A 23,653-nucleotide genomic window follows, 5' to 3' on the forward strand; every position below is an offset into this window, starting at 1 on the left:
AACAAACGAGTCACGAGCTACAGTAGAGTCCCATGCCAACTGTCAATGTGCTGTTCTTTCCCATCTGATCTCTCCCGAACTTTCACAAGAATGATAAAACCACACACGCACACACTTACACACACAAAAGATTTCGTCTGGTCTGGATCACTTATTTTTCTCGTCCTGTAAAAAGTTAGTTTTTTCATGGTGAAAAGCATTCGCTGCAAACGTTGTGTTCGGTGGAAGTTACTCTAAAAGCGACCGGAAGCCGAAATCCGTCGTCCGGCCAGTTGCGATCGACGCGAATAAAAGGGTACCAAAACTGCGTTCGCTCCCTTTCGGTGATGTGAACCAGAGCGACGACGACGACGACGACAACGACGACGACAACGACGGAGCTAGCAGCAGTTTCTTTGCCGTTGTTCTTTTTTTTTCTCCTCCCTTGAATTCGTCGAACCTGGAGAGTTGCAGAAAATTGGCTGTGCTTCAGTGTCGCGAAAGCATTTCGGCGCGGTTTTTTTTTGGTGTTTGGTGATAAATCTCTTCCCTTTTCATGGGAGAACAGTGGTGTGTGTAGTGTGATCAACGACCCATTGGTGTGTGCAAAATGTGTAAGTGCCGTTTTTTCTGCGTAACTCCACCGCAGAGGTAGAGGAAGGTAGAGGCAGAGGAGATGCTGTTTCGTGAAAGATCTTGTCCGTGCATGATTTGGGGTCGCTCTCTCGGTTGTAGTTTTATTATTGACGAGACCATATTTTTTGCTGAACATTAAAATTGTCGGCGCTATATGCAATAATGTCGCCCAACAGGCTATTTGTGGGTTGCTAAACGATTGCTTGAAAAGCACATGACTAATAAGACAAGGTGCATTCTGCCTAGCGACATTTTTCCATCGAAGTTGGCTAGTGACGGGGGAGGTGGAAGAAAAAAAGGGCAACATCGCACGCCACAGCGATTTGTAACTCCGTCCCTTCGTGCCCTTTTGCAGTAGGATCGGGCAGTAGAAGGGGAGAATAAGGGGAGTGCAAATGTTATCGTTTGACAGATTGCTTGAAATAGCCGTGCGAAGCTGTGTGATTCGGGGTTATCTTTACCTGTCCGTGCGTTGCACCATTGTGGTGACACGGACACATTCGCGTAGTTGGAGAGCTAATATGGATTACAAGAAATTTCACACAACGCCATGAGAGTGTACACTTCCGTGCATTGCCTGGATTTTAATAGCAGCTTTTGGAAGTGGGAAGATAGCAGCTGCCTGTTTTCCCCCTAATGAATCTAATCAATTCCTTTCCTGTTTTTTTCTCCTTTTCTCATTTCGTAGGTTCTCCAAGTAGTCTACCAAACAACACGACGCCGGAATAGTTAACTGATTAATCGTTAGTCATCGGGTGTGTAGCGGACGGGTGTCAAAACCGCCACAGACATCCCGCTCTTTATTAGGTTAGAATTACGTAGCAACAGAAGATCCAAAAAGAAAGCAACATAACCCATCATGGCAAGCAGCAGCAGCAGCGACGACCAGTGGTTGAAGGAGGACGGCTACCTGAACGTGGACGCAGAGTCGCGTTCGATCACATACCATCCGTATCTGAACGTGATTCTCGTCGTCGGAAGCAACGGCGAGGTGAAGCTGCTGGACGTCAACTCCGGTGTCATACTGCAAAGCTACAGAATATCGGGTACGGGTTAACATCCTCCCTGGCGACGATGATAGTGCCCTGGGCGCGTTGTAGGTGTGCTACAGTCGCTTATTATGCATGTTTTTTCTCCCTTTCCCCCTGTTTCCTTCCCAACAGATCTTAACACAGTGCGATGCCGATACTTGCCCCAGCAGGATAAGATGTTGATTTGGAACGGGCGCAATATTTGCATGCGCGGCGATTACAACGGCGTCCTGCTGCTCGATACGATCCTGCAGGCACCCGTCACCTCGACCGACGATCGCGTGCGGCTGGAGTTGCTGCTCTCGGAGGCGCTGCTGTTTTTGCAGTGTCTGCAGAATCTGGAGGAGCACGGGCTGGAGAACATGAGCGACGTTACGAACGAGCTGACGCAAAAGATCGGCGAAGCGCAGGCCCACTCGAAGCGCGGCATTAAGGCTCAGAAGTGGGAGACGGTGTGTCTGGAGTTGCCGCACTCCTCGCTCCGCATGGTGGCGAGCGGTGTGGTGATGCAGCTGCGCCGGCTCGACCAACACATCCCGGCGATGGCGATTGCCTCGGCGATCAACGAGCGGTTGACCGATTTGCTGCGGGGGGCACGCGTCACCGAGTCCGCCAAATCGGTGCAACGGTTTCAGATGTACTCGGAGGCCGCCCGGCGCCAAACGTTCGAGGCGTGGCCGCACATGGACTACAAATGGGTGCTGCCGGATCAGATGGCCCAGGCCGGGTTTTACCATCAGCCGGGCGAGAATGGCAACAAGGATCGGGCGATGTGCTTCACCTGCACCGTGTGTCTGGTGTGCTGGGAGAAGACGGACGAGCCGTGGAGCGAGCACGAGCGCCACTCGCCCGAGTGTCCGTTCGTGAAGGGCGAGTTCACGCAGAACGTTCCACTGTCGGTAACGTACGCGACCAGTCCGGCCATCGCAACGGGCGGCTTTAGCTTGATCTCGTCCGGCGATCGTGGCGTTGTCTTTTGCACCGGCAATCCGTCCGGCGATGTGACGGTGTGGAACATCGAGCGGCAGCTGACCAAAGTGCACGAGTTTCAGGTGAAGCTGCATCCGGACATACTGACGACGACCACCATCAGTCCGACCGCGACCGTCAACTCGATCGAGCTGAGTGCGCTGGCTGCGTACTTTGTCCGGACGCCGCCCGGTATGATTCTGATGCCAAGACGCGCTTCCCTCTCGCTGAAACCGAAAATGCTCGGCACGAAGATTGTGGCGGGCGTACGGGTGAACAGCACCGAACCGTTCGACGAGGATATGGACGCGTACAAGCACGAGCCGGAAACGACCCTTCTGCTGATCGTGTACAACATCGAGGACCCACTGTTGGAAGATATCCTGCACGGTATGCCGTTGGCAGTCGCCAATGGTATGCCGATGGCAATGGCCAACCTGCCACCGGGAGCCACCGTCACGCTAAACGCTGGCGTTGGCGCCAACGCCAAGAAGACGAGCCTGTTTACCATCATGGAGAGCACGGAGGATGATGCGGTAAAGCTGCTGTCCGAACGAACCAACCTGCTGATGGACGAGCTGAAGAGCGCAAAGCACAAGCTAATAACGCAAAAGTCAAACAAAGCGAAAAAGAAACAGTACGCCGATGTTAGCGAAAACGATAGCAGCGACGTGAGCGCACTGGCACCGGCGGACACAATGCCACACACCACGCTACCATCCACCTCGATGAACATCGTGACGGATGCGCTGGCCACGGGTATTGGCAGTAGTACCGCTGGTAGCGGAGGAATCGGTGGAGAAAGTGGTGGCGATGGTGGAGGTGGTGGAGGGGCCGGAGATGATGGAGGAGGTGGAAGTAGTAGCAATGAGAAGGAGGCCATTTATTGCATACCGCTGCAGTACATTGAGCTGCCGCCAATACTGATCGACTCGTACGATCATTACTACATCTCAGACACGGTTCCTTCCAGCGATAATAAATATTTGCTGGTAGTGGTTAAGTACGATGCCAGCACGGCGGCCAAAGATACACCCACTGCTAAGGAGTCCGGCGTGCCAACCGCCAATGCGGCCGACGAAGCTGACGAACAGCAGAAGCAAACGACGGACGGCGCGGAATCTGCGGGCCCGCGCTGGTATGCCATTTTGTTCCTGTACTTTCTGAACGAGGATGGGCTGGTGCGTCTGAACGATCCGCTGACCACGTGCCTGAAGCAGGAGCAGGTGCCGTTAGAAATTACGATGCTGCCAAAGTGTGACGGCACTGGGCGGCACTTCGGTGGGCCGGAAACGGAGCAAGGAATCTTTGTGATGACCTGCGCCGACGGCAAGCTGCGCATTGTGTCGCTCAAAACGCTCGGCATCATATCGGAAGCGTCGGTAAAGGACGATCGGTTCGTGTCGGTGACGTACTGCAAAAGTTTGGAGCGGCTGTGCGGTTGCACGGCAAAGGGTTGCCTGCATTTCTACTCGTTCTACGATCTGGACGCGGACTCGAGTGATGAACGTGACGAGGAGATCGTTGTGCCGTCACCGGCGGCCATGGACGCGACTGACGTACCGTGCGGCGGGACTGCTAGCGTGGATGGCGTCCAGTCTATGGATGATATCGATAACGTAACCGCTGCATCGATGGCAGGAGCAGAAGAAAAGCAAAGCAATGCCGGATCAACGGGAACTGCACAGCGAACACAAACCCAGCAGCAGCAGCAGCAGCAACAGCAGCAACAATCACAACATCATCCTGATGGCGTGGGACTCGACTGGTTGCTAGCTTTCCGCAAGGATATCGGCAATGTGAACAATCTGAAGATGCTCCACACGTTTACACTGTTCAGTGAGCTGTTAACGCCTTATTCCGCTGAGGTGCCTGCCTGTTGGAACGAATTGGAACAAGCCCAAAAGCAACGGCGAAACCCGCAGCACCTGCGCCCCGGAGACGATACACATCTAACGAAAACGTGGCGATTGCACAATGATGCGTAAGTATTGAATGAAGTATGGTAGAGATTGTTGGTGACCACTCATTGAAATGATATCTTTTGCTCCCCCTTTTTTTGCTCCTTCCATCGGAACAGTTCAACCTGGGATGAACATCTGATCGAGCTTAACCTACCCAAATGCACCTCGCTCGGTCATATCGATTTTAAATTTTCTCTCTATCAACCGTGCGCCAACTCGCCTGCAATACAGGTGACGCTGCTGAAACAAAAGTCGATGGGTCTGTGCACGCGCCGTAAAACCCAGTCGATCAATCGGGTCGATGAGTCTATCAACTTCAACATCGGTGCCGGCGAAGGCAAACGTAAGTGTTGATGTCCTGTCGTTGCTTCTCGCGTTCTGATAGTCTAATGCTGCTGGTTATTGTGCTTTTTATTGCAGATTTTGTCGAGAATCCGGTGCTTAGCGAAGAGTACTTGCAGGCTCGAAATGCCGAGATTGTAGTCGGACCGATCGAACTGGCCTCTTGCATGGATCTGAGCGAACAGGGTGGCTGTGTAACGCTTACCAGCCCAAAGCTGCTGAAATCGAAAGGACGCAACTACTTGCTGCACATCAAAACGATGACGGATCTGTCGAAGGATGGACAAGGTAAAACTAGAGGTAAGCAAACAAACGGAACGGATGTAGGGAAAAGGTGGCTTAGGGTACAGAACAACGTTGGGTTTTTTTTTTCTGCAATACGCTCTTGTTTGGTGTTACATACGTTATGTTTGGTTACATTGAATATCTCATTCTGTTTTATTTTTCTTATTGTTTTATCATTTATGTTCATCATTGTATCTTTCCCGAACAAATTGGTTTTTTAATTAAATTGCCATCTCCATCCGTTTCGCGGGGCATATTTTAGCACATTTCTATCATAATATTCAAACATCAGGTCTCAAACTGTTAATGCAAATGTGAGGAACAATATGAATGTACTCATTTATGTATGCAATTGAAGTATGACAAAAGAGAAGTAAGTTCATAAACGTATCAACCGTTTCTTCCTTGAAACAATTAATATAAGAGTTATGACTAGTGATGATATAATAATGTGTAGGTAATTCAATCATTATTTGTTATTAGTTCTTGCCTTTGCGTCTAATTTTAAGGCTACACACTAATGTTACTAACCGATGGTCTCTGTATTGATATCATATTGAAATTCATTACCATTTCATTACAATTCACCAATGGGACAACTTGCGTCACATAATCGCGAATGGAACAAAATCTACATGCTACGTGCCTTCGGTCTAACCCATAACACGAACGTATGACTATACAAACGTGAACTCTGCCGAAATAATACCGCTCGGTGTGTCGCCTTCCTCCCCTGCAGTGCCGGTGCGGAAGAAGGGCATTACGAGCATTCTACTAACATCGTTGTCGAATATCTCGATACCACCAAATGCGCCGCCCGGTGGCGCTGTGCAAGTCGGTAAGGACGGGTCGTTGACGATTTACCCCGTGCCCTCGCCGGCTGGGTCCGCAGCGGCAATGAAAACAAGAGCAAATGATTTCTACATAGGTAAATTTTGAACCGATAAGTCTGTTCGGTGCTACCATCATTTCGTTACGTTTGTTGTAGTTCTGTTTTTAATTAACTATTATTTTATGGTTAGTAGCGATCACTGTGCCCGACGGGGTGAGCGATGTTTCGTCTTATGAACTAACGCGTGAAAGGGTTTTCAAATGCAAACATAAAACGTTGCAAATTATGTTTCTTTGTTTAAACGCGGGCATTAATCTTAGTTTTATTGTACGCTCAATGTGTTTTTTTTTGGTTGCAAAGATAACACTTATTTACAGTTAGATTAGATTCAACGGCGAAGGCTTAAAGTATTTTACAAAGATGTTTGTAGGCTCGAGAAAGAAAATGCGTTAACGAAATGGGACTATTTTTGCACTCTCTTTTTCTCCGCCCAGGATGTGATTGGTTAAATGAAATTTCGATTACGGTACGAGCCACCCGGCAGCTGTACAAAGTGGAACAAGAACGTGCCCAACGATTGGCAATGCTCGACTCCAACATGCTACTAGAGAACTTGTTGGGGCTGCTCCATCAGAGCACGGCAGAAACAGCGGTACTCGTTGATGATGGTAGTGGGCAAGAAAATGGTACCATATCGCCTGGGGAGAATACAATCATCATGCAGCAGAACCTTGCCATCGACATACTGATCTGGATCGTCACGATACGTATGATGCGTTATCGCTATCCAAAGAACCCGTTCGCCAAGCGTGCCGCGCCGACCGAGCTGCGAAAGGTGGCGTCAACCGATCTGAACATCCAACAGACCGAGTGCGTGCAGATCATCGAGAAGCATCTCGAGCAGACGATTCGCCACTGCATCGTGCTGGCGAATCGTAGCATTGCACACAAATGCGTGAAGTTTATTTCCCTGGCACTGGAGTAAGTATATGCGCAGGTGAAGGAGAAACTGAAATAGGATTTATTGTTTGTGTTTTGTTGTTCCGCAGGGGAGCCCAAAACATGGTCGACAAAAACGTGTGCAACGCGTTCGAGCAAACGTTGAACGATGCCATTATCAAATGCCTGCCAGACGTAGTGAACTGCAACAATGCCGGGGCTTTGCGTTGGTTCGCGCTGCTCATATCGGGAACGACCCTGGCGGAAAACCATCTATCCATTGCGGATCATTGCCTGACCCTGCTGAAGTCGGTAGCAGAGGAGCTGCAGAAACGGAACAACCCTTACACGGCCCTGCTGCGGACCCGGTTTGGTCTGCATGGTTCACCGTTCGATTCGGAAGTGTTCGACGCTCAGCTGATGGACGGACGGGTAGCTTTCGGTGGGGGTGTTGCGTACCCGTTCGGGTGTGGGCCGTCAACAAACGGGCTTAGCATGAACGGGGGCAGCAGTAGCGCTGGCTGCACAAATGCCGGCAAAAGTGCGGGTGGAAGTGCGGGTGGAACCCTGGGCTCTTCGGTACTGTCCGGCCCGTCATCCATAGATCTGCGGCTTATGTGTTTTGCGGACGGAGCCGACCTGAAGTGTTTGTTTGATCAGCTGCGCAACCGGAGCATTGGTTCACACTTTGTGGGACTGCTTGAAGTGGAACCGCTGCACTATTCGTGCTGCGCCACATCGGATGCTACCAGGTTGGAAAACGTGGATGCGAATGGTAACACCACCACCACCACTACTACCGCCGCTACCACCACCACTACTACCGCCGCTACCACCACCAGCAATGTGAACGGGTTCGGCGGTCCAGCGACTGGAACCGGCAATGGCATAACGATTGAGCCCGTGAGCACCGCCAACATTTTGATCGACGAATTTGTGCTAGAGAATGCGGCCGGTACCGGTGCCTTTACAGTGAAGGTGGACGGTGGAAGTGGACAAGGGGAGCACGTTGATACGATGATCGTTTCGTATTCGGAAGCCGATCAGCAGCAGGCCAACAATAGCAGCAACCATGGTAAAGCTGCTGGCGGTGGCAGCAGCAGCAGCAGCAGCGTCGATGTGTCTAAGAAAGAGTTAATGCAATCCATCGAGCTGGTGAAGGAAAATCTGGCCGACGGAATGATGAACAATGTGAAAAACGTTGTGGTAGATAAGATCTTCTTTTCCGCTCTCCAGAAGCACAAGCTAAAATCGGCCGGGAATTCGTCCGCCGACACGATTGGATTTCCTACCTATCTGCAGCAGACCAGCACAGATAGCCACGCCAAACCGCACGCCATCAACAAAGGCAGCAGTGATAGCGAGATGGCAAAAGAGCTTGAAACGTTCGACGACATGTACGTGGATGATCTGTCCTGTGACATGTTCAATCCGACGCTGATAATAACGGACACGGCTGCGGCAGAGACGGCTGCCGCCCATGATGGAACAGCCAGCAACACCGTTGCCGACGGGCCGCGCTCTTCGAAGGGCGTTTCGTTCACTGCAAACGATGCCAATCTGGATCTACAGCAGGGGCCGCTCACCTCACTGCTGGACAACAAGATACAGGAATACTTTGAAGATAAAAGTGCCGAAGCGGAATATGCGGCCGATCAGTCGGGCGGGCTGCCGTGGCACAAGCTGCTGGCCAGTCCGCCGAAGCAAACGATCGTGGTCGAGCGGATGCATTCCTCGGCCATACGATACGTTACGCTGGATTTCGGCGCACCAATCATGCTGACGGACGTTATCATACCTGCCCATTCGGACCTGGCGTCGCTCTCGATCGACGTTTGGTGCTTTGAGGAGGAAGCGGACAGCGTGCGGCTGGTCGTTTCGCAGGACATACATTCGCGCACGCTCGTGCTGAGCGATCTGCAGCCGCCTCCCATCTGTCGGTATCTAAAGATCACTATTACTGGGCGCTACGGGATGACGGCTACGCGGTGCCGCATACCGATGGGTTCGTTCTACGGTCACATCGTCATTCTCGACCGTGAGGCGTACGCTGATCCAGGTAAGCCACGTGCATTGCTGTTCGTAGCGCATCGGAAAGAAATTAACACATGCTTTTGTTTATCTTTGTTCTGTTTTCAGTGATGAAATTCCTGCAGAAAAGGAAAACCAATGTGCAGACACAAATAAAAATTTTGAAAGCCTTGTACGAGGACGTGCATTGCCGTTACTGTTTGGCCAGCAGCAAGCTGATGGATCTGCTCGTGCCGTACTTCAACAGCGATGCTTCCAACATTGCCCACATGCAAGCATTCCTGAACCGTATGAAGGATACGTCGTTTGGAGGGGCGCTGGGTTCGGACGGGTATGGAACGTATATCAACACCACCATGCCTGCTGGTAGCAGTGTTCCGGCCGAGTGCGCCAAGGTCACGGCAGCATACGAAGAGTGCATCGGATTCCAGCATCAGCTGAACGTAATTCGTCGTGTGATCGACCGCATAAGACCTTCGGTTGATCTGAAGCACCCAATGTTGGCACAGCTAATGCTGCCAACCCAGCCCACCCCGCTGAAGCCGGGCGATGATCTGAGCTCGATCTACACCGACAAGCTGCGTATCATGAGCGAATGTTTGATAGAGGTGATACTGCAGCTGGTAACAACGTACGGCAGTATGCCTGGGTTGGCAATGATCGAACAACAGCAGCAGCAACAGCAGCAGCAGCAGCAGCAGCAGCAGCAAGTACAACATATTAGCCAAGACATGTGCAACTTGCTGTTTGATACGATGGTCATTGCTGGCGACGCGCACACTCAACTTGCAACCTGCTCCATGCTGGTTCGGATGTGCTGTCTCGAGTCGTGGTGGGGCGATTTTCTTGCGGATAAATTTTTGACTCTATATTCTTCACAAAACGATCGCATTTTCCCGCAGGACCGGTAAGCAATAAGTGATTGAATTGCTGTCGCGCAATGGCTTACATCAGGTTATGTCTTCTTTTTTATTTGCAGTGTATTTCTACTGCTCACCTACTTGGGACGGCGAAGTATCGCGATTGGCCGTAGTCGCACGACCGTGATTGATGCGATCTTGCGCAGTCTGGCAACACTGCTTGCGCCGCTGGCAACTAGCGGCGCGTCCGGTATGAGTATCTGGTGCAGTACGGACCTAAATCTGATTGGCTGGATATTGCTGTTTTTGTCCGTGTGTCTGGACGATGGAACGGAGGGCAGAAAGGATCAGAACAATATGCGATGGGATTTTATGTCTGGAGAAACCGATATGGTTAAGGCACGGATGAACATCAACAACAGTGGTTTGCGCACGTTGACCCGATCCTTCAAGAAGCGGCTAATTCAAACAAAGCAGTACAGCTCACTCACAGGAGGAGGTATGGCTTGGTGTAGTTTGTTTGTTTGCTTAATTTTCACGTGACCAGTCGTCGACACCCTGTCGTATTGTAACTTGACGCTTTTTTTTTTCTTTCTTTCAGGCGCTTCATCAAAGCTGGAGATGGCATTAAAACAGCAAGAAAATCAACTGAAGAAGCTGACCGTGAACATAAAGCAAAGCCTTGGCGATTACATCAATGAGATAAACAGCAAAATGAAAGAGATTGGTAACTCGATTATGGTACCGTCCTCGCTGAATAAGAACGAGACTGCGGGACAGGACGGCAGCAGTGCAATGTCGTCATCATCGGGCGGCGGCATGCACGCCACTTCGTCTACCGCCAGCAACATGACCCAACTGTTGTCTTCTGGATCGAAGGGTGTGGGCAAGTTTGTTAACATTGGCAGTGAACGCACGATAAAAGACACATCCAGCGATGCAGTGATGGGCCATGGAATGTCCGCTTCTAAGGGAGCGGGTGACACGGCCGATGGAGAAACTCCTTTCGATGCGGGCCTAAAGTCAATGAAAATCGGTAAAATTATCGTGGTGATTCGTGGTCTTATTGGGTTGCTGCTCAGCATGGACTTTACCTGCAACATGGATCTGTTCCTAATCACATGCAAAATTGTTGCACGACTCGTGTTGGCCTGCCGACCAGCCCTGCAGCTGTCGAAGATCATCACCACGAACCAGCTGCTGCAGCTGATTAGGATTGCGGTATGGGAGAATCAGCAGCAACCGTGGGCAGTGCATGCCATCACCTGTCTGCTGCAGGATGTGTTGGAAGCGGACAAAAGCTTCAAGGACGATGAAAACGATACCTCCGACTCACCGAACGACGACGGAGCTGCAGGTGCGGCGGCTTCCGCACACTCAACTGGATCAAATGCGACACTGCACTCGATGCGACCACCGGCGGAAGTACCGTACAAACAGCAGCATCCACTGCAGAGCACGGCACATCATGTGTCGTGCGATCTGAGCTACGCCGATGTGGCGAAAAGTCAGCTACCCTCGGTGGTGGAATGCGATGATCCGGAAATGGAGGAAATACTAATAATCGACGAAATATTTTCGGCACGAGAAAAACGCTTCCACCGGCGTGATATAGGCGCGTTTGCATCATTCTCTAGCAAATACAGCATCACAAACAAGTGAGTTCATGTTTGAAAATGTTGGCTCAGCTTTTCGTACTTATAATTGAACCGGTTCCTACTTTTTTGTTTTATTCTAGACCGGTTTCTGTGGCAATGGACGCGCGGCTGGAAATGGGACTGGATACGAATGTGGAAATAGTGTTACGCCGCTTAACGACTCGCTCTGCCTTCAATCTGATCACGAGCTTACCGCACGTTGCCATGATGCCCGAGCTGCTCGGTATTGGCGCTTCGTCGGGACAACCGTCCGAATCGTTGCCACCCTGGCCGGACACGATCACAGACGTGTGGTCGGGCCCGGAATACCTGCAGGGGATGGAAACGAACGTAATGCTAACCGAGGTGTTCGACAACATCCTTTCCGACCTGCACCAACTGGATTCATGGCTAAATCTGGAGAAAATCCTCCAGCTCTGGCTGACGCTGAACGGCGAGACGCTGGAGAATATTCCTGGAAGCTGTTCGACCGGATTGAACCCTTACTCATTTCCGCGTATCCCGTTCGGTGATCGGGCGGTGAAGGGGCTGCTCAAAGCGCTTGCGTCACATCCGAACATTAAGCTGCGGGCCTGGTGCCTCGGATTTCACTGTCTGATTTTGGCTTGCAAACCGCACTTCGAAGCAGACTGTCTCGATAATATGGCTTCGAGTAGTGATAATCATTTCCGCCGCATGGGAACTATGATAGTGCAAGATGAAAACTTCGAGAAGATGCTTTTGCGCTTTTTCTCCGGTGCTGATCAATCGTTGATTTCCATGGATGGTGGTAGCAGTCGTTACGTAAGTCGAATTGATCGAATTCGTCACCAAAAACCTAATAATTGTTCCGAATTTCAAACTAAAACATTGCCGTCTACGCTTTGCAGGCTGGACCAACGGTGTGTAAGCTTGTGGTGGAGCTGTTCATTTGGCTAGAAATCCGGTGCAATGTCGGTGAGGAGCTGAAACAAACACTACTTAGGGTAACGTTGCATTTGGTGCAATTCGGCGGTGCGATTGCCAACCAGCAGGGTCCCATCGATGCACAGAGTCAAATGATAAAGGAGCTGCTTAACGTCCCCTTCAACAAGAGCGATTTGGGCATCGCAATGAGCATCATCGAGTGTGTTTGTAAGTAACCGTTGATGCTTGTTTTTCGTAACTGATTCTTTTTTCTAAACGCTAATAAAACTCCTTTCTCCTTTCCTCACAGCCCATCTCGTGTACAACAATGTAGTGAATGTGGAGAAGCTATACTGTCAGAAAACGGTTGAATCAAACAACTCGGGTGGTATGCTGGGTGGAGGGATGCGTTTTAGTAGCCTCTTTGCAACCGTATTCAACGCGGAATCGAATCGCGCGTGTAAAACCGCTACCGACAGTTCGCTGTTGGTCGATTTGCTAAAGCTGGCGTCGATACTAGTGAACACGAAAAACCCCCACGTCAGCACTGGAGCGGATGGTGGCAGTATGGCCGAAGAAAACGCCTCGGCTAGTGTGCAAGCTGGCGCCGGTGTGGACAATCTGAACACGTCCAGCGAGAGTCAGACAGATGAGATCAAAGCTGAACAACAGCACACCGGAGGTTCTGGGGGCGCAAGTGCAGCAAACGGTACCGGAGCGGGTGTCAACAGTGGCAGCGCAGCGTCGGGAAGTGGCGAAACCCGCCCGAAGGTACCGTGCTTCGCTGACACCGTGTTGCAGCACTCGCCAACGATGAATCGGTTGCTGAGCACGCTTTCGCACTGCAGTCATTCGTCTTTGACAATGCTCGTAGCGTCCACGGTTAGCTATGGCAATGGGGCTGATAGTGGAAGTGTGAAAAACCTGCGCAATACGTACCCGGAGTTGTGTACCGTGGCGGATGCGGTCTTTCAGCTGCTGCTATACCTAAGCCGTACCGCGTCGCAGAATGAGCTGATAGTGAAACCCCTGTTCGAGTACATCAATAACGCATCCAACGCGAGACACGCAATGCCTAAGCTGCACCTTTCCGAGCCTTTCTTGTGGTTCATCCTGAAGGTGCTCGGTACGCCCTCGTCGGTTGCCATCTTCACCGAGCTCGGCGGCATACAGGTGCTGTGCGAAAGTTTAGTCCGCAGCAATCGAGCGCTCATCAACACACAGCCGAGCCTGGTGTCGATGATAATGCAGCGTTTGTCGAAATCATCCGTCGGTTTGCACGGCACGGGTGGTGCCGGTGGAAGTGGAATGGCCGGCGGCAACGGTGGCGGAAGCTCGTCGAAGAAGAGCACCCCGATCGTGGCGACACCTCGCAACGAGGAGGGTCTGATCAACTTCGCTCCCTATTCCACCATTACGTCGGACAATCAGTCGGTGCAGGCGGCGGACGTGTTGATCCAGACACCGATCGCTTCCCATCGCCGGGCTAGGAACCCAGCGTGGAGCTACCTGTTCTATCCCAACGAGTCGAATGTCGATCTGACGATCACACTCCCAACGGCTGTCCTGTTGAAGGAGGTGCAGCTGCAGCCGCATCTTGCCACGCTTGCCACCTGCCCTTCGGCGGTGGCAATCGAGGTGACGCGGGACAGTATCCTCGGCCCGATACCGATTACGCAACCCATCTCGACCGTGGGTATGACGTGCATTCGGTTGCGCTTTGCCCAGCCAGAGATTGCGACCAGCGTGATCATACGGCTGTACCGGCCTCGCGATTCGATGAACATTGGACTGACGCAAATATCCATCCTGGGAACGACCACGTTCGGCGAACTGGCACAACCCGGCCCGTCCGGTTTTGGCGGTAGCCCGATGCTAAACTGGCCCAGCTGCCCCATGGTAGCGTTTAACGGAGCATCGGGATCGGGCAGTAATCTGAAACCATCGAACGATTTGTGCAACAGCGTTAGCTACCGTAAGGCATTTGGTTTGGGCGATATGGACGCCGGCGTCGGGCTGGGAGGTGCCGGAGGCGACGACGATCGTATGGCCGGTGCAGCACGCACCAGCCTTGGGTGGCTGCGTGTGCTGACGCAGTGTTTCGGAGTGACAATATACTACGCCGACCAGCAGCTGGCGAATCGTGTGATCGATGCCGCGAATGAAGTGACTGGCTTTATGGAGGCTTGCTGCGCGCTGCTGAACATTGCCCCGAACAGTCCGAACGACACGCTGCAAAATCTGGAAACCGTGCTGCTGAAGCTGGGACTGCACAGTCGGGAAATGGGTCTACGGCTCATCAACACACTGCTGCGCCAAAGCATACCCCAGACGTTCCAGCTTTCGAACGATTCTATCTCCGACCTGCTGTATCAGCTGTGCACGATGCAGAACGAACACACGCGCGACAGGCTGCAGGCCATGCTGGAGTGGGTCCTGACGTTGTACGAGCGCTACCGGCAGAGTATGGCCGCGGGAGGGTCGAGCACGATCAATCAACACCGATTGGCCCTTCACGCCACCAATCCGTACAGTGGGTTCGTGCGCTGCCTGGCAGCCATACTGTGGCAAGCTTTCGCGACGGATCTGATTCCGGAACTGCTGGACATGGTCTCGCGCGAGCTGTTCGATGTGCTGTTCAGCTGGGTACAGGAGCTGGAACAGCACGAGGGTGGTGCCGGTGCCGGGCCGTTGAAGAAAGCTATCGATGCGCTGCTCTGCTCAGTTTGCTGCATCCGGCCGGAGTTTTTCACCATGCTGTTGCGGCGCATGGGCGTCCTGGTGCCGAACTTGTCCACCGATCTGACGGCGTCGATTTCGGACGATCGAAAGGATGGCGAACGGCGCACGGACGACAGCAAGCAGGAGGAGTCGGACACCACGGAATGGTACAGCCATCTTGTGATAGAGGATATTGCTTCCTTGGATTTGTCCTCCAGCCAGCTGGCAACGATTGCCATGGCCAGCCAGTCCCCGTTGGCCATACAGCAGCTGATTGATTCCGGTCTGCCGAAGCTGCTGAATTCCGTCATCCTGGAGTTTTGCCGTCGTGCCACGAACTATGTCGAGCGAATGCGGCGCGGAACTGTGAGAGCAGCAAGTAGCGGCAGTAGTCAATCCAGTGCCGCCGCATCGTCTGCTGGCGCTGGGTCGACGGAGGGGGCCTGTCTAACGGATGCCGACAAGTGGAGCGGCAGTGAATCGACCGAAAGTGCTAAACTACACCCGATGGTTAACATCCACAAGGTGACGGAAATTCTGGCCTTCTTCACGGAAATGTGCTCCGAGGGGCACATGCGCGATTGGTTGGGCAGCCACGAAGGCGCCATATTCTGGGAACCGTTGTTGCTGCTCCTGTGCAACAGTCAGCTCGCTAACGTGACGCGCGACATAACGACCCAGTCCTGCCTGGAGCTGGAGGAGTGCTTCATCAAGTTCCTGTCGCGTGCCACGACATGCCATCCGAAGAATCAGGAAGTGCTGACAATTAACCTCATTTCCGTGATACGCAAATCTGATCCGACGGAGGAGGCGATGCACGGCGGCCCAACCGATGGTGCAGCGCCGCCCACCACGTCCGCTCCGCCTCTGTCACGGAACTGTATTTCTGGGTTCACCCGACGGCTGGTGTTGCAAATTTTGCTCGAAAGCGAAAAGATAATGGTGGCGGTGCGCAGCGATTTACCCTTGCTGCAGAGCAAGGAAGTAAGCGGTACGGGCGCCGGTGGACTGTACAACTCCATCGCAAACCATCCGTCGAAGCGGCCCAACGCGCACCTGATGCTGTTCCAGCTGAGCACGACTGCCAAATGCCAGGACATACTGGATCAGTGTGCTGCGGCAGTTTATCAGCCCATCTTGCCCTCTGCTGTACCTGCAGCCACGTCGGTGGCCACTGCATCACAACCTGCGGGTGTGGCTGTTGCAACGGCAGCGTCCACTGCTGGAGGAACCTCATCGGCTACAGCTGCAGGCAGTAGTGGTGGGGGGATCGGTAGTGATCTATCGATGCTAACCGGTGGTGGCGTGTCCACACTGGTCACGAATGTAGGTGGCGGCAGTAGCGGAGCGATGGTATCTTCCGCCGGAGCAAGCTCTTCTAGCAGTGCACAGGGCTGCCGGGACAGTGAACTATGGGAGCTGGGCATCGGGCTTGAGTTTCTCAGCGTTGCGGCGGGGGTAACGGCCAAGGACAAACGGCTGAAGGAGGCGAAAAATCAAGCAACAACCATGCGCCGGAAGGATTTGCTTTCAATGTTCAGTAAGTTTCGGCGTTAATTGAGTGTCCTATTGAGAATGTGCGAAGTAAATCATTTTGTTTGCATGCTTACAGAGATGAAGATGGATGATGCTAAGCTCTCCGTACCGGATGGTCTGTTCCTAACGCACTCGGCCGTGCCGGAAGTAATAATAACAAGCGACACAACCATCTCCCAACTGCTGACAATGCTAAAATCTGCCGGCATATCGCTTTCGATACCGTGCATCAATCTGAACTTGGTAAATTTTGTTGATCTTGAAATAGTGGCTTTCTATGTGGGGTTTAATTGCTTAACTCCTTTCTTAAAGATCGACTCAAAGAATCGACCAGCTACCGATGCACCGTCCAGTGGGGAATCTTCCTCCATGTCCTCGTCGTCCGGGCCTGGATCGTCTGCCTACATGCGCGCGACGGAGTTTTTGCCCTTGCCCTCACCATTGCAAATCTTCTCGAGCCGCGGTGGTCTTTCGCTGCTAGCCCACTACCTGCCGACCGTGTATCCCGAGATGCCGAAAACCAGTGCCTACTACATGGACAAGGATCGCAGCCCGTCGGGAGCGGCAGGCGTCGGCAGTGCCGGTGCCGGCAACGAATGGGTGAAGCTCGAGCAGATGGACGAAATCTACGAAGATTTGGATGATATCGTCGCCGAATCGTCACCAAAGGCGCAAGCAATTACGGCCATCCCGCAGCATTCGCTCGCCGCGTTTGCACTGTTCCTAAAGCTTCCGGCGTACTCGGAAGTGTTGCTCAACGATACCGTCCGGGCGCAGTGTTTGCTGCGCCTAATACTGGGCGTTACCAGTGACGGTGAGGGTAATGAAATTTACAGTCTGCCCCTGTCCAGCACATTGCCGACGTTGCCGTTCGAGGTGTTCCGGCAGCTCCTGGAATCGTCGCCACTGACCACCGACGACGGTGTACTGCTCCGGCGCATGGTGATTGAAGTTGGTGCAATACATCTCGTGTTGAATTGTCTCAGCATCTTTACGCACCATAATGGCAGCGGGTGTTCCGTACGAGCAGCAGGCGCTGCTTCTGGGCAAGCCGGAACAAGCGCTACCACCAGTACGGCCAATAATGTAAGTAAAAAATGAATCCAGGCTCGATATAAAGGAAAACATTTATCAAATGTAAATATCCTCCTATAAAGGCGTTCGACACAATGTACCAAGGAATATCTACCGGCACTGGCACAAATAAATCGTCCTCCACTATGACTGGCAACGCTACGGCTAACAATACCGAGGACCAGCTGAATGCTGACGATAAAGGACATATGTACTGGGCGAAGGGAACAGGATTCGGTACCGGCTCCACCCAACAGTCGTGGAACGTGGAGCAGGCGCTTATGCGTCAGAAAAGTGAAGAAGAACACGTTACCGTAATGTTGCAGGTAGGTGTTGAAAGCTCTGTCTCGTGCTTCCTAGACAATGGTCGTTAAATGCACCCTCCATTTTCTCACAGGTTCTATCGAGTTACATTAATCCGGGCTGCAATAGCTACGTGATCAGTTCCGGCACGGAAGAATTGCACAACTTCAAGGATTCGTTCGAATCGGTCGGTGAACTTCCACCCATCTTCCTTGATCTCATCCAGCAAAGCTGTCTCATTCCCGCCCTAAGTTCCTATTTGCGCAACGATTCAGGTGAGCGCAGCGCACGATTACGACGGCTTCTACCACAGCTACCACCACGGGATATAGGTGCAAGTTAACCAATAATGTTCTTTCTTCCTTTCAGTGTTGGACATTACGCGGCATATTCCACTGTATCGTGCAATTTTGCAGCTGCTGCGAGCCATCTCCGTTTCCAATCAGCTAGCGATGCTGCTGGTGAACAAGAGTGCCAGCGAGGGTAAACTATCTATTGCAGGGCTGCTGTCAAACATGAAGGCCTGTGTGGATACTTATGCTAGTCGGTTGAAGTAAGTACATGCTTGTGCTTGTGTGATTGTGCTGTTGTGGGTTATTTATTAAGCTGTTCGCTTTTTTAACTTTTATTGCGCCAAATAGGGTTAACAAAAAGTCAAATCTGAAAGGGCAGACGCAAAAAATCATCGTCAGCTTGGACGATGGCGACGATGAAGGGTTGGCGCTGATGATGCATGACATCCAGCTGACGTCGTTGCTGGTACAGAATGCAACCAACATTGACATCACGAACGCGGCCGAGGAAGAGGAAAAGCAACTGATCCCGCGTCCAATCACCAAGTCCGTCGAGGACAAGTATTTGGAGATAATGAAAGCGCTGCAGTTCGGTAAGATAAGCAACATACTCATGTCGTACGTTTAGTTTGCGATCGAAAACTTAACGCGGTGTTTTTTTTTGCTTTAACAGACACTTACGAGATGATTGCGGAGTCCGAAAATGGCTATCGCTTTACGATTTCACACCACTTCGAAACGAACGTACGGATGGCGGGCGACCGTGGCCATCCGGGGCGCGTGAAGCGGTTGGCGCAGGAAACGGTGACCCTTTCCACCAGCCTGCCCCTGTCGTACAGCAGCTCGGTGTTCGTACGATGCGATACGGATCGGCTGGACATCATGAAAGTGCTGATTACCGGACCGGCCGAAACGCCGTACGCTAATGGGTGCTTCGAATTCGACGTGTACTTCCCACCGGACTATCCCAACTCCCCGATGATGATCAATCTTGAAACGACCGGTCGCAACACGGTCCGCTTCAATCCGAACCTGTACAACGACGGCAAGGTTTGCTTATCCGTGCTGAACACATGGCACGGGCGGCCGGAGGAAAAGTGGAACGCGCTCACGTCCAGCTTCCTGCAGGTGCTGGTGTCCATTCAGAGTCTTATCCTCGTGCCCGAGCCGTACTTCAACGAGCCGGGTTTCGAGCGTAGCCGCGGCACACCGACGGGCACGCACAGCTCCCGGGAGTACAACAGCAACATCTATCAGGCGTGCGTGCGGTACGCGATGCTGGAGCAGCTGCGCCATCCGTGCCCCTGCTTCCAGGACGTCATTCACGCGCACTTCTGGCTGAAGCGCAACGAGATCTGCAACCAGATCGAGGAATGGATCGCCGAGCTGAGCCATCCGTTGCAGCACGAGCGAACCGGCCGAACGATATCATTCAACGCCATGGTATTGCGCCGCCAGTATCGACAGCTGCGCGAGGAGCTTGCCAAGCTGACGCCACCGGAAGGGCTGGAGGAGGCGGACTTCCCGTTCAACGCTGGCAGTAACGTTACGCCCACAACACCTTCCACTGCTGCGACTAGCACGACCACCGCCGCGAACACTGCGACGGTGTCGTCCAGCGGTGCGGCGCTTCTCACCTGTACCTCCGGTTCAATGATGCATTCCTCTTCATCCTGCTCTTCGTCCTCTTCATCGACGTCATCGTCTTCGTCCTCTTCTTCCTCGTCGTCGTCCTCTTCGTCGACTTCGTCGTCGTCGTCATCGAACTCATCGGTGCATAGCCAGCAAGCCGCTGCTGCTACTGCCACCACCAATGCCAATGTGGCCGATAGCCTCGCAACGGACGGTGCGGACGGTTCCGAGAGTGGCGGTAGCGCCATTCTTCAAACGGCAAGCTTCGAGGATGAGGTAGAAGCGGTTAAGGCAGCGGTAGGAGGAGGAGTACGCGATGGTCACGAGACTGACAGTGGTGGTCATGAGACGGGTGAGATGATGACCGAGGAAGTTGCCGTCGTATTCAGCGACCATTCCGAGGAGCAGTGCAGCGAAAGTACCGCTCCATCCGGAGCTTCGGGTTCGGGCGGTGGAGACTGCAGCGAATCGTCGTCGAGCGGCGGCAGCAGCATCGTGTGCACCGGTGTGTCCGCCAGCTCCGTGGATAATAGCACCAGCGAATCGTCGGCTGCCGTGACCGGCTGTTTGTCCGAGGAGACGGCCGGCTCCAACCAAATGCCCAGCACGACGGACGACATTAGTAGTATCAATAGTAACGAGAAGCCAATTAGTAGCAGCGTGCACGAATCCCTAGACGATGAGGCCGATCTTTCGCTGGAAGAGATGGCCCTGTCACTGGTTTAGGGTGAGTGAAGTAAGCCGAGGGTGGCCATCACACCTTCGTTGTACATTCGTTCTATTCCTTAACGTACTATAATTTCCACATTTCTTCATAAACTTATGTTCCGGGGTAAGGATATACTAAGGAACATAACTATAACATACATGTATTCCCCGTTCATGGTGAAAATAAGTCACGGAGAGAACCCTAGCTGCAGTAGCAGCAGCAGCAGTAGTACGTTAGAAGCAGGAAACAGGCGACAGGTCGGTGGTATACTATAGAACATTCAAACCCCGTTGTGTGTGGTATGTGTTTAGGCGCGAAAGCTTTTGCTGTGGACTGTAGGGTATGGATCGTAGCAAATTGCGTGCAGTGATGTGATATAATTAGATATGCTATCAATGCGCAGAGGCGGACATACCAGATGAGCTTTCGATCTCAGACGAAAAAAGGGGTTGCCGACAGCCGACAGAATTAGTAATGAAAATGAGAAATATTGAAGAAGGATGTGCAGACAATTCAACGGCAACGGAAAGGCGAAGAGGGAATGGATCTATTCTTTGATTTTGTTTATTTATAAGATAAAGCAAAAAACACACCACATTTAAAAAGAGCCATAGGAAAGGATTATAAAAAAAAAACAAAACAAAACAAACCAACCCCGTAGATTAATCACATTTAATAGCTCCTGGCTCTTGAGTATCTTACTTTTATAGCGACAGGTCCGTACACAGCTTTTACCACCTTACCTGATGTTGTTGAAAGAGAGGAAGATGTTGTTTTTGTTCTGGGTTTTGAACGAATTGTAATGAAACAATTTAGGTTTTATTGATGAGCTTTCGGATTAGCTTAGCGCTGCCGTGCCGTTTGGCGTTGTTCAGTTAGGAAAACCGGTGGATTGGCGGACTGTTGAAGGATTTTTTGTTTTATTATTTCCACTTTGCTAGCAACACATTTTCATTCTGTATCGTTTTGTATCCATATGTATTGTTTAGCAGTTGCTGAATGGCCGATGGCCGCAGGATAAATCATCAATGGCCGCCAATAATCCCTCTTTCAGTTCCCAAATGTATATGTACAGCAGCAATACGAAGTATGGTCAATAAGTGTAATAATCAGTTTTATTTGCAATTAGGATTTTCTTCTTTCACTAATATTATATTCGTGTGTAACACACATTCAATTTCTTATTGTTGCCTGTTCTCTCTCTGCTTTGAGAGCGTAAACTTACCTACTTAGCCGGCGTATCGCGAGACTCCTTTTGGTTGTCGGTCGTCGTTCTGTTGTGGGGGGGGGGGGGGGGGGGGGGGGGGAGTGTGAACGAAGCACGACACACGTTGATCAGGGAATAAACCACTGGGAACGAAGACTTGAACTACTTCAACTAACATTTATCCAACAACATTGGACCCGATAGCTGCTCTACCTATGAAAAGAATCAGACAACAGCAGCATCTCGCCGCAGCATTGTGTTTCCATCAAATCGGATATGAAATACGGGTTTGCGACAGAAACAAAAAAAAATCGCTCCCTTTTACGACGAAACACAGTTGGAAGGATGCTCTATATATAGAGAGGGGTTCAAGCACATGGAATCCGATAAATAAGTAATTAATTAATGGAAAAAACAACAACAGCAACAACACACGCAGTAATAAATGTAATTTAAATAAACTGTCCACTGGGTGGGTTTGTGCGCGCTCTCTCGGAATCCGAAACGTGCCGGTGAATGTTAGTGTTGTTGCGTATGAAAAGAGTTTGCTTTCTTTCCATAAATGCCACGAGTAAAATTTAATTCAATATGCAGATGTGTGATTGTCTTCCTGGAAAACACGTGCTCTGTCGGGCATGAGGTCGGGCAACCCATTTGCCGAAACAGTTACATTAATATGGTTGACCCAGCCATCTAGAGATAGTGCGATATCCGATACCGACGCACAGCAAGCGCATGGTGGTGATTGCGCCAGCAGCGTTAATTCGTTAATGTAAATTTAGATTATATTATTGCAAAACTCAGAATCAGACGGTTGCACAGTTATCAGCGGCGCTCAACGGCAGCCAGTAGCCTCAACCCGTGCGGCTTAATTAATATTTATATCATTTGTGAATTTTCGCACATTTTGGCAAAATGTGTATGCTCGCCAAATTTCAACCAGCTGGAGAAGGGATGGGGGGAGGGGGGGGGGGGAATTAGTTGTGAATCCATTTTGCCAGCGCCAGAAAAAGCACGCAGCCATCGCGCCCCATGCCGCCATGGTGGTCGCGTAAACTAAATCAAAAGCATTCATTATCATTTGCATCGCAGCCAAGGCGCAAAGCGCGCTGCAAAATAGGCGGAAAATTGTTATGGAAAAAGGGTTATTTTGTGCATGTGATTTTTTTGTGCTACTCCTCTCACGCCGCAGCATTTCGTACACGAGCTGCTCTGTTGCCGCTGCTGATGTGAGGGGTCCCGCGTGAGTAATTTCTATACCGGGTTGAGGTCACTGTTGTGTGACGCTTTAATGCAGAATTCTAGAAGGATAGAGATAAATTTTGTTCCATTAGATTTTATTGCGCGAAACGTGAGTCTAACACAACCTTACCATTGTAGTAGAGGCAGCCTGTTAACAATGAAGACATTTCCCTTTTACACTCTTCCCGTTGGATGGACACTGCAAACCGTTGATGCTGACCTTACACAAGCAACAGTCTCTCGAACCCACCAAAGTATGCGATGCGGACAGTCTCTGATGGGGATTGGGGGGTTAGGGGGAGGGGGAGGGGGGCGGATAGCTTTCATTAGTGAGAGCACACGGCGTGAGTTGAGTGCGCTTCATCGCCAGCTACGATGGGGCGATCGTTATGAAGATGATGTGGCCCCTTTGCATAAAGCAATCAATCAACATAAACTGCCCACGATGATTGATGTTTGGTGTGGGGTTGTTGTTATAGGAACTACTATTTCCACTCTATTACAATGTGCGCTCGTCATGCACCG

The 23,653-nt window shown here is 51.5% G+C and overlaps 1 protein-coding gene across 4 annotated transcripts; it reads left to right on the top strand.

Annotated features, from left to right (window-relative positions):
* The first annotated feature begins 94 nt into the window (after positions 1 to 94).
* Positions 95 to 21,856, top strand: LOC121590467 (baculoviral IAP repeat-containing protein 6). 4 transcript variants are annotated; one of them, XM_041910183.1, is made up of 21 exons: positions 95 to 593; positions 1,304 to 1,661; positions 1,779 to 4,599; positions 4,696 to 4,922; positions 5,000 to 5,221; positions 5,946 to 6,134; positions 6,533 to 7,019; positions 7,088 to 9,036; positions 9,117 to 9,915; positions 9,988 to 10,367; positions 10,470 to 11,526; positions 11,607 to 12,309; positions 12,396 to 12,639; positions 12,722 to 16,672; positions 16,745 to 16,911; positions 16,981 to 17,754; positions 17,826 to 18,068; positions 18,140 to 18,320; positions 18,415 to 18,598; positions 18,687 to 18,931; positions 19,012 to 21,856. In XM_041910183.1, exons 2-21 carry the CDS (start codon positions 1,475 to 1,477, stop codon positions 20,694 to 20,696), a joined length of 16,695 nt encoding a protein of 5,564 aa, XP_041766117.1. In that variant the 5' UTR covers positions 95 to 593; positions 1,304 to 1,474; the 3' UTR covers positions 20,697 to 21,856. The 4 variants fall into 4 exon arrangements, with proteins under 4 accessions (XP_041766117.1, XP_041766119.1, XP_041766120.1 ...); XM_041910184.1 differs by lacking the exon at positions 95 to 593 and adding an exon at positions 934 to 1,218; XM_041910185.1 differs by lacking the exon at positions 5,946 to 6,134.
* The last annotated feature ends 1,797 nt before the right edge of the window (positions 21,857 to 23,653 follow it).

Source organism: Anopheles merus, chromosome 2R (genome assembly GCF_017562075.2).
Source record: "Anopheles merus strain MAF chromosome 2R, AmerM5.1, whole genome shotgun sequence".
Classification (NCBI taxonomy): domain Eukaryota; kingdom Metazoa; phylum Arthropoda; class Insecta; order Diptera; family Culicidae; genus Anopheles; species Anopheles merus.